The following is a 10101-nucleotide window of genomic DNA, read 5'->3' as shown; positions in this document are numbered from 1 at the left end:
AAGGAATCTCAGCGCCCCCCCTTTTGTAAAAATTTCCGCCAGCGCCCCCTGCCGTCTTCTGAATTCCCCCCGGGGGGCAGTACCGCCCACGTTGAGAACTGCTAGTTAAGACCCTCCTTTGGCTAGCAGCAGTAAATTTCCTCAGATGGCAATAGCAGCTCAGAGAGGTGATTGATCTTGTCACATAACATACTGTCACAACATGGTGACAAAGCTCAGCTGCTGGTCCGCCCTGTCACCACCCATACATACATGTAAATTAGTATAAGGCCACAATGTGGAAGCTTATTCGAAATGGAGGAATCATGTGTTGGACCAGGCCAACATGCCTCTACATTTATTGTGCCTGACCTGTGTCGTCATCATCCATCTCTCCATTGAGTTCAGAAGCCCTGATGAGTCGAGCCTCCATCACCTCCATCTCCATGGACTCCGTCTGTTTCTTCATGCAGTCAAACTTTGTCTTATTGAAGAGAGCGGATCAGTTGTTATCATGACAACAAAAAAATGTCCGTGAGCAAAGCAGCTGATGGTTGTACCTGCAGGTCCTTCATGTCCTTCTCCAAGCGGAGCCTCTCAGAGGTCTCTGCCTCCAGCAACTGGGAGGCCGACTCAGCCGTGTTCCGCTCATCAGCTAGCTCTGTGGACAACTCTGTCATCTGAGGACACACACACCAAGGCTCACACATATGCTCCGACATGGTGGGCTTGCTAGCATGCAGTATATACCAGAAGTTTATATACACAAAATAAAAAAGCAGCTCAGTAACTGAAAGCCTTTAGTTGTGCGTTTACCCTGCTCTCCAGTCGGTCACTGTTCAGCCTCAGCTCGTTCCTCTCCTTCTCCATCTTCTCCAGCTTCTGCTTCAGCTGCTGAATCTCCTCCTGAAAGAAACACACACACACCCGCACCCACACACATGCACACGCGCGCACACACACAGCTTCAGGGGAGAACTAACTAATATTCTGAATGGATGTTAGCTTACACCTAAATGCTGACCTGTTTATAGTGTTTCAGCATTATATGTAGACATAATGCTGATTTATAGAAAATTGATCAAAATGTTTGGATACTTGCAGTAAAACGGTCAGAATAACATGTTTTAAAGAAAACAGGAGGAGCCATTCCTTTTGTAGTATTCTGATGTACCAATTGATTAAGTTTTTACTGCAGTTCTAGTGGCGGTACAGCAGGTATGAGTGAATAAGCTAAACCAAAGAAACTCACATCCTTTCCACGGATCTGCTCCTCAGTGAGCTGCACCTCTATCAGAGGTCTAACAGTGGTGAAGAGCTTCCACCATGGCCAGCCCTTCACACCGCGGTTCTTCTTGATGTTCTTCTGGATGCACCGGATGGCAAGATCCTGGATCTGTTCAGCAGAACCAAACACCACACGCACACACATACACACCTGTTACCAGTCTTACTGTCACACACGAGGTGAGATATGATTTCAGAAAGAAAATATTCATTCAACCCTAACAGAGTGGCATAAAATAAATGTCTGCTGATGTTTTCTTTTCAGTGCAATGAGCTCCTGTAATGCTGAGGTGATGGTGATGTGTAGTAGGGCCTGAGCAATCCTGTGGGTTTAGGAATGTTTTACTTCTTATTTTTAGTTTTTACTGACCAACTAAAGTTGAATAGAAGCAAATATTTTTTTCTGCTGAATTGCATAAGTGGTGTGTTGTAACATTTGTACTGCAGGACTGTCAAGTCTCTGTTTGGATGGATTAATAATGGTGTGCAGCTAAGAGAAGGAGGAGAATTAGCTGCTCTCTCACTGATCACCTGATTGGGCGACAGAAAATAAACAGAAAGTACACCCTGCCTTTCATTTTAGAATAATGTGATAGGACTGATCAGGCCACTTACATGTCAATGCCATCAAACATCCACGAACAGGCAGAACATGAAGAATGTTCTCCAGGATATAAGCAAGCACACAGCTGTCCTACCTTCCTCTTCTTGAATGCCTGTCTGGCCAGGTAGCCTCTGCATGCAGCCTGGAACAGAGAGATGTTCCTCCTGGTCTGGACATCACGCTGCTCCTCCAGCATGGACAAAGTCCCAGCTCGGAAAAACACCTGGAGGACAACGGCAGAGAGTTTTTCAGCTGCATTTCAAGTTGACAGGATGAGCCTGACTCACTCACCTTGCTTAGCCCCAGGTGGTAGCTGCTCTTCTCCAGCTCCAGGGACTCCAGCAGCTCCTGCACCGCCTAAACACCAGCAGGACAGTCAGTCAGTCAGTCAGTCAGATGGAGAAACAGAACCTGAGATTTGCTGTGTTTTTAGCATTGGAACATTGCAGGCTGTTTTCCACACCATAGTACTAGGCACAGGCTCATGTTGAAGATATGCTCATGTTGAAGGACTCCACAGAGCTGGATAGCACAGCTATCCAGGCTCACACCATCAGGACCTTGCGAGAGCAGAGTCCGACCAGCTGACTTTTAACATCTTCAGAAGTGATGTTTACTGTAGAGGTGGCCGGCTGAGGGGTGGGGGAAGGTCACCGAGTAGAGCAGGAGGGAAGGAGGCATGAAGGTGAGACTCACATGGGGATGAAGGACTCTGACTTTCCACTCTCAGTGCGATCCCGGTCGGCCCGAACAGTCTGGAAGTCCTCAATGGAGACACTGATGTCAGGAGTGTCTGTGTGGAGCCATATCTTCATAAAACAAATTCAGCTACCCTCCCAGTACTCTCTGATGCTTGGCCAGTGCTGTTAACCCCTCCATTTTGTTGACCAGTGATCTAACGTTGCCCATGGTAACCGAGGGGAGAAACGGCTTATAGCTCCTGTTCTTCATAGTTTCTTCCTTATTTCTCTCCTCCACTGCTTGTTTCCTCCTCTGGAACCTGGATGTGTCCTTCTCCAGATCTCTTCGGGGATTTCTCTGGGTCTGGTCACTGTGTCTCCTGGCTTCAGCTCAATCAGCTGATCCCTGGTGCCAATGAGGCCAAGTTGTGGCCGGCAGAGTAAAAATAGTATTTCCACAGCAAAGAAAGAGATCCAAACTCTCCTCACTAACATTGTTGAAAAGGAGCTTTTTGTAATTTTCAACAGGAAATTATATATATAATATAAAAAACTTAATGGTTGGGGAAATGCTACTAAGCTGTTCTGTCTCATATAACACTAAATGTCTGAATGCTGAGCAGGCGCTGAGCCTGCTCAGCATAACAACATAATGTTAATTGCATTAACATTATGTAATTATGTTAATTACATAATGAGTAGTGTGGCAGGGTAACCCATGACTACAGATGAGTAACCTGCATGTACAGGAGATCAGAAAGTAGACAGCAAGGAGAATATGAATGACAGCACTTTTTACCTCTATAAGCTGCCACAAGCAGTTTTAGCAGAAATCAGAAACATTTCAGGAAGGAAAACATGATGAACTGCCAGTCAAAGGGGAAGCAGAGGACAAACTGAACTCACTCATTATTCTCTGTTTACCCCTCAGCAGTAACTAACTAGCTTTTCACAAAAGAACTGCATAGAAACAGACTCACTCTCTTCTCATCTGGGACTATGTCGTTGCGGCCATGTTTTTTGGTCAGATGTGGCGCTAGAACATCAAAGCGTCTGCGGAACTCTGAGAACACCATGTGGTCTGGGTAACCTGGCAACAGGGAGAGAGCAAACGGTCATTCTCATAGAAAACTGAAATCAGCTTAACTGAAAGTTCTGGTTTTTAAAATGATTTTGGTAGCATGATGTAACAGTTGCTAGCCATGCTGCCATCTGTGTCGTCTTCTTCCAATTGTTGTTCAACATTTCATCAAGTGAGCCGAGTTTGGACCCAATCTCAAGCTGCTGAAGCAGCCTTTGTGCAGCTCAGGCCCCTGATTCAGCTGCAATCAGACAACTCCTCCCTTCCACTGCACCTCCACACCACAGCAACTCACAGGGCAGCTCATCATTACCAGAGCCATAGCAGGAGCTATGGCTCTGGTGAGGACAGGACCCACAGTCTGGGTCCTGTCCTCAGTCAGTCCCACAGTCTGGTGCTCTTTTGGATGCCTTTAGTCACCATGGAAACAGGCAGAGACAGGTATGGATGTGAGCCAAATCAGTCTGCTGCTTCTAGTCTGGTCTGGTCTGCAGCTGGCAACTCCTCCCAGACTAGGAAACACCAGAATCTCTTAAAGTGACAGTCACCTCCAAAAGAGAAGAACCCACTGGACAAGTACAGAAAGACGCATACTGTGGGACTAATGTCCTAAAGAGAGAATCGTGCATTAGGAGTTATATACAGAACTTTAGTTATGTCAATCATGATTTTACTACCTGACAAAAGAAACCAAACATGAGGACACTGCATTTAAAAGCTACTGATTCTTTTGAGCATGGGCATGACATTGGTTTTATTAACTGTTAGTTATAGACAGGGAGATGCTGCCATCTGATCAAGATCCAAATAAAGCTAATTCTGATCAGGACAGTTTGAAATCCATCATTCTCCAGATAAACAATCTTCAACCAGGGTTGGATCAATAACTTCATAATACTTGCTGTAATTTCAACCACCAAATAAACCAAGTAGCTCCTCTGTTTGCTCCAGTCTGAACTCTATGGTAGATGCCATCTTGAAGGTGTCACAATACCTCACCTTGCCTGTAGATGCGCAGGGCATCTAGCAGCTTGGAGCCCCGGAGCTGAGCTCTCAGGAGGCCCACGTCTAAAGTCATCAGCCCCGAGTCAGAGCTCTCTCCATGGGGAACACGGAGGTCGCTGCCCCCCACTGACTCTGCTTTGGGCAGCAGACAATGAACAAAGTGGACCTTGGAACGGCGCACCATGTCAATCAAGGCATCCTGAAGACACAAAGATGGATCTGTTGGTTTAGTTTGCAAACAAGATAATGCACTAAGCCCATGTTGCAGTCTGTGTAGATGGTGATGGTTCACTACTGAACTGAATGCTGTTGACATTCAACAGTGTAGCATGTTTTCCTTTGCCGTGGCCTACTAGAGCTTCTTCTCTATTAGTCAGATGCAGCTTCGCTATGTTAAGAGTGACTAACGTGTTGCTTATAACACAGGAGCAATTGGAAAGTCTGCACACAGCATGAGGGTTAAAGTCAACCCTCCTGACAGATTCAGATTCAAACAGATTTTATTCAGCCAAGAATATCGTTTCTGCTAAGAAATGAGGCAGGAATCTCTTTTTAGATAATCAGAAGAATTCAGAAGAATTTCAGAAGAATTTTATTGTCATTGTCAGAAAGACAACGAAATTGCAGTTCCAGTACAACCATCCATTGGGGGATAGTTGGCTGAGGCCTCGCAGCCCAACAGGCGCCGCCTTAACTGACTGTAAAAGGAGGTTTGATAAAGTAATTAATCTGTTTTTATTTACATTTTAATAAGAAAAACATGTTTATTATTATTTACATCATTTTCAACAATGACAGAAAAAAAGGAATGTGGAGTGTCAGGTGAATTTGTGAATATATAAAAATGTGAAAATATAAATAAGTTGAAGTGAATTGAATTGAATTTGGGTCTGAATAATTCTGCTTTACTATTGCTGTATTCCCTGTTTGTTTAAGTAGAGTAGTTTATTATTTCAGCTTGTTGGTTGCTCCATGTGAGCCAAACACATATGGAGGTAAAGATTTTCTGCCTCATAACCACTCGGTGTTTTGTGCCATTTCATTAACTCACCACTTGGAGTTTGACCTGGATGCAGTGACTCTTCTTCTTGACAGCAGCGACCCCTGTGGTGAAGGTTTTCCTCATGCTGGTGGCGCGGCGCAGAGCTAGCTGAGAGCTGCCCTCCAGGCCGGCGATGGAGCCCGACAACACTGTGGTCCCGCTGGCCCGGCCCAGGAACAGACCGCTGATGTTCTTCCTTTGGTCACAAAAACACAGCTGTCATTTGCAATCACGTGCATCGCTAGGAGGTTGTAGCGCTGACTTTCTACTTGATCTGTTCTGCTAATATTAACCTGTTTCAGCTTATGAGGATATTGTAGAGGTAAACCTAGGTTAAAATGTTCCTAATGTTGTTCTAGATGATGAACATGTGTAATCTAACATTAGACTCCACTTGGAGCTACAGGCTCATAACAGGGTGGGTGTGTGGGATACTCTAGCCAGGATGGCTGATTAATCAGTGAGAAAAGTAGATATAACCTTTAGTTGTAGTTTTCCAGTCAGCACTTTTACAAGCTACCGTTACATACATTAGATCATTCCTGGAGTGTAAAATACTGCTTTTACTCATGAATGGAAAGTGAAATCCATCCTCCTAGAGAAGTGCTCAGCAGCATTATTGTAATTCTGATAACCAATTGTCTTTACTCAGCACAGATTGTTTTTAATAACATGACATTGTGGGAGTGTTTGCTGAGGAAGGCCATACTTCTGAGAGTCCTGGAGCAGAGTGGCAGCACTCTGGGCTGCAGGGTTGCTCTTAGCATGGCCCAGCCAGCCCTGAACGTTGTACTCCACCCAGTCCGTTCCATGGCTGTGGCCCAGAAGGAAGAGGTGGGACTTCTCCCCTCGTAGTAACAGACTGCCTTCTGCAGTAAGAATGACACCGGTCAGTTTTTATGATCTGTGGAATCCTAGATGAGGAGGTAGTGTAGAGAAGATGACCTTTGTTTTCTCCCAGACCAGAGCTGTAGTAGCTAAAGAGTCTCTCTAGCATGATCTCCTCTGATCCTCCAGGTTTAACCCCCTCCTCCTCCATCAGCCACAAAAGGCCTCGAGCCTCTTCCATTCGGGCCAGAGTACGAACCTGCAGGGAGCACAGAGGGAAACTCAACGAGGACTTCTCTGATCTCAGCTAGTAGAACCCTGAGGGCAGAGCAAAAAGAGGAACACATGTTTTCCTCTCACTAATATTGTGTGAAGAAAGAGAAGGACATTGTGACTGTCCAGTCCAGCTAGTGGCTGTTCAGAACAGGGTCCAGATCTAAGCAGACTTCTACAATCTGGAACAAGTCCAGTCTCAGAGATGTCACCACTTTTTGCTGATGCTCTTTTACAGACTTTTGTACATCACAGCTTTTGTTACAACTAAGACACTAACTGTTCGTATCCTCTCCACAGTACATAAAAACACTACTGAATTATTCCTGTCAAATATTTTTATTTATATCTGCATCAAGTTATAGGAAACGTACAGCAAGAAGACTATTGGACTGAATCAGAGTCAACAGGGGCTCTTGACAGCGCTGAACACACCTGCCCCTAAAGCATCTTTTTATTATTATTCTGCTCCAGCTTTCCATCTGCTGGTGTTTATCAGAAATCAGCTGATCAGGACTGTGAAGTGCTCACAATCACTAAAACAGAATAAGACAGGTAGGATCAAACCACCATGAATGAATGAATGAGGTGTTTTGTAGCTCTGCCTTTGCTCTGAGCTGCTGGAAGAACAAACCAGAACTGGGTCGAGCCTCAGCCCTCTCAAGAACTAGAAACCTGTGTGGTAGAAAAACCCTTCAGCCCTCAAATTCCCATAATGCCTTCATATAACAGCAACATACACGCGTGAGATATACTTACCAGAGCTTGTGGTGGGGCTTGATCAATAGCAGCTATAGACAGGGAGGAACTGAACTCTACGTCATCTAAAACAAGCTCTATGTTTTCCTAGAAACAGGGAGGATAACAGCTGAGGTTAGTGATCTACATCACATTCACACAGGAAACATGGAATGAGGCTAAGCAGCTCAGACAGTAAGAGACAGAGAAAGAGAAATGAACCAGCTGTGCATTCACTGAAAAATTTTTCAACATTAAGTCAATAGTTTAATAGATATGGTGTAGACAAGTTTAAATCCAGAACTCTAAGTAATGCACACAAAATAAGGCACATGTACAGAAGACCTTGGAATGTACATACCTCCAGAAAATATTGATTATTGGAAAAAGATTACATGCCATCCTATATACATATGGGGTATAGCAAAAATCATGCTCATAATAACCAACTGTTGCTTTGGTGGTCATACTAAGTAATAACCCCAGCACACTAGCAGAACAAGTCAGCGTTGGCCCGGGGACGGGGTAAATGACCGGGCCCTTTATGTCCAAAGAATAAAGCTCATGATAATATAATTTTACAACTTAGACATGCCTACAACAGCGGAGCTTACAAGCTTCTGCACCACAGAGAGCGTCTATGCAGCTGGGCTGATACAATTTACAATCAGTCTGCAACTAACTCACACATTGTGAATAATGATGGTTAGAATTGCTACCTGTAACTAACCCGGCTCCCTGGCTGTGCTGGCGGGCCTGAATCGCTGTCAATCACTGGCCCTGCCTTCTCCAGCTCTCATCAGACGTGACAGAGGGTTGGATCCCTGAAGTCCTGCACTGCCCTCCCAGCCCCCCCTGAAGCTCCACCCCTACCCTAGCATGTTGGGCCAACAAATGAATCAATCAATTGGTACATGAAGGGATCCACACACACCAGGTGTCAGCCTGCACCATGTTGGAAAAAACATCAGCTGCATCATCAACCGCCTGACTTTACACAAAGCCACAATGCAACCTCTGGTGACCTCTGGTGACCAGTAGGATCACTGGTTTGGTCCTACTGTCAGAAACCTGAAATGTCTACTAGGACCCTCTGATGGAAACCTTCATTAACTGTTATGACTGACTGTAAGATGCTACAGGAACTGCCAGCGTGACACCATCACATCACTGGTAATGCACAGGTGTGCCGGCTGCTGACTAATCCTGTCGTTTCCATAGCAATCTCTGGTCTGGATGTGGGACAAGTTTTGTCCAAATCAGATAATTTCTTCTGAGGGACGGATATAGCGCTGAAGTCATTGTATCAGTGAGTGTCTGTGTGTGTTTGTGACTGTGTGTATAATGCCATGATCTGTTGTACAGGTGCACCTCCTTATATCTTTCCAATTCCTGGACAAAAGTCCGTTCATGAAACAGAGTCTGCAGCCTCTCCTGGGTGTAGTTATGGCAGAGCTCCTCAAACGTAGCTCCTCTTTGCTGCTGAGCCAGGCGAGGGTTCTGAAAACCCGGCGTGTCCACAATCAGAATGGAGCAGAGGGAGTGCTGGCTGGACTTCAGAGCCCTGAGAACAAAGATTTGATCATGATGAGGGGTTACCAAGAGAGGACAACGGAACATTTCTTCAGAAAAAAGCAAATCTAGAAGTTGTGCTAGTAATTAACTGTATTTATTCCTGTCTTAAGCTATATATTTAAAATGTACGTAAAGTATTTCACTTGCTCTAAATAAAAATGAATAAATAAAAGTTATCTTTGAGCTTAGCTCCCTAAATGGAGTCTAGTATTTAATGAAGTCATTCCATTCTTCATCTGCTTTTAAATGTTCCTAAAATTAAATTAATACATTTGTTTGTTCACCAAACAGTGGCTCTCTGATCCAAAGTCCTACAAAAGTTGATTGACAGCATGAAAAGGGATGACAAAACGAAAAAAAGGAGAAGGATACATCAAAAATTGAAAGCAAGCAGTAAATTACTGAGTGACAAAGAAGAATGTTAGCTTAGCTTCTAAGAGTGAAGCCAGAAAGATCCAACCTAACATCAATGCTGAAAGCATAGCAAAGTTACAACTGGCTGAAAACAAAAAAAGACCTGCACAACGAGAGGACAGTGTTGGCGGAGATAACTCAACTACTGTCCAGAAGTCATCGTTTTACAGGTCACAAATACGCTTCAAGTCTAAACACCAAAGAACTGAGTCACATTCCAAGTCTCAGGTCATGAAGTTTTTAAGTTTTTTTGACAAGCTTATGTCATTAAGTCAGAGCTATAAACCATTTAAAAATTTAAATTACAAGTTTAGAAGTATCAGAAAATCTCTGCTAATGCTTTTAAATATTAACCTGAAACAAAAACAGCCAGAAAATTAAGAATGCAAAGAGCAAACTGATCCATCAGAAAAAGATTAAGTCCATGTTTACCAACTACAACAGTACAAACCTGTTTTTATAATTTTGACAAATTAAACTAAGCCCAACCCAGCAGAACCAGCGATCCACCTGCAGGGCAAACTCCTACAGTCATGGGCTCTTTGCACCTCAGCTTCCGCGTTCGGGGAAAAGTGGCTCGATTGTTTCCGATCCA

At 44.2% G+C, this 10101-nt stretch overlaps 1 protein-coding gene across 13 annotated transcripts in view; it reads right to left on the bottom strand.

Moving 5' to 3' along the window:
• The window catches only part of myo18ab (myosin XVIIIA b), a 90790-nt gene that overhangs the window by 30543 nt on the left and 50146 nt on the right, over window positions 1-10101 (bottom strand). For all 13 annotated transcript variants that reach the window (XM_015018090.1, XM_015018096.1, XM_015018092.1 and 10 more), the window contains 13 exons: window positions 8889-9081; window positions 7539-7625; window positions 6624-6765; window positions 6388-6547; window positions 5688-5874; window positions 4631-4835; window positions 3531-3640; window positions 2162-2227; window positions 1965-2093; window positions 1232-1375; window positions 796-885; window positions 540-659; window positions 352-463 (listed from right to left, as the gene is read on the bottom strand). In XM_015018090.1, the coding sequence (XP_014873576.1) occupies window positions 352-463; window positions 540-659; window positions 796-885; window positions 1232-1375; window positions 1965-2093; window positions 2162-2227; window positions 3531-3640; window positions 4631-4835; window positions 5688-5874; window positions 6388-6547; window positions 6624-6765; window positions 7539-7625; window positions 8889-9081 (1745 nt within the window). The remainder of the gene's footprint in view (window positions 1-351; window positions 464-539; window positions 660-795; window positions 886-1231; window positions 1376-1964; window positions 2094-2161; window positions 2228-3530; window positions 3641-4630; window positions 4836-5687; window positions 5875-6387; window positions 6548-6623; window positions 6766-7538; window positions 7626-8888; window positions 9082-10101) is intronic.

This window comes from Poecilia latipinna, unplaced genomic scaffold, assembly GCF_001443285.1.
Source record: "Poecilia latipinna isolate Pla-1442-1.1 unplaced genomic scaffold, P_latipinna-1.0 Scaffold2227, whole genome shotgun sequence".
In the NCBI taxonomy this organism is placed as follows: domain Eukaryota; kingdom Metazoa; phylum Chordata; class Actinopteri; order Cyprinodontiformes; family Poeciliidae; genus Poecilia; species Poecilia latipinna.
Note: the sequence above shows the minus strand (reverse complement) of the source record. Positions and strands in the feature narration are given on the sequence as shown.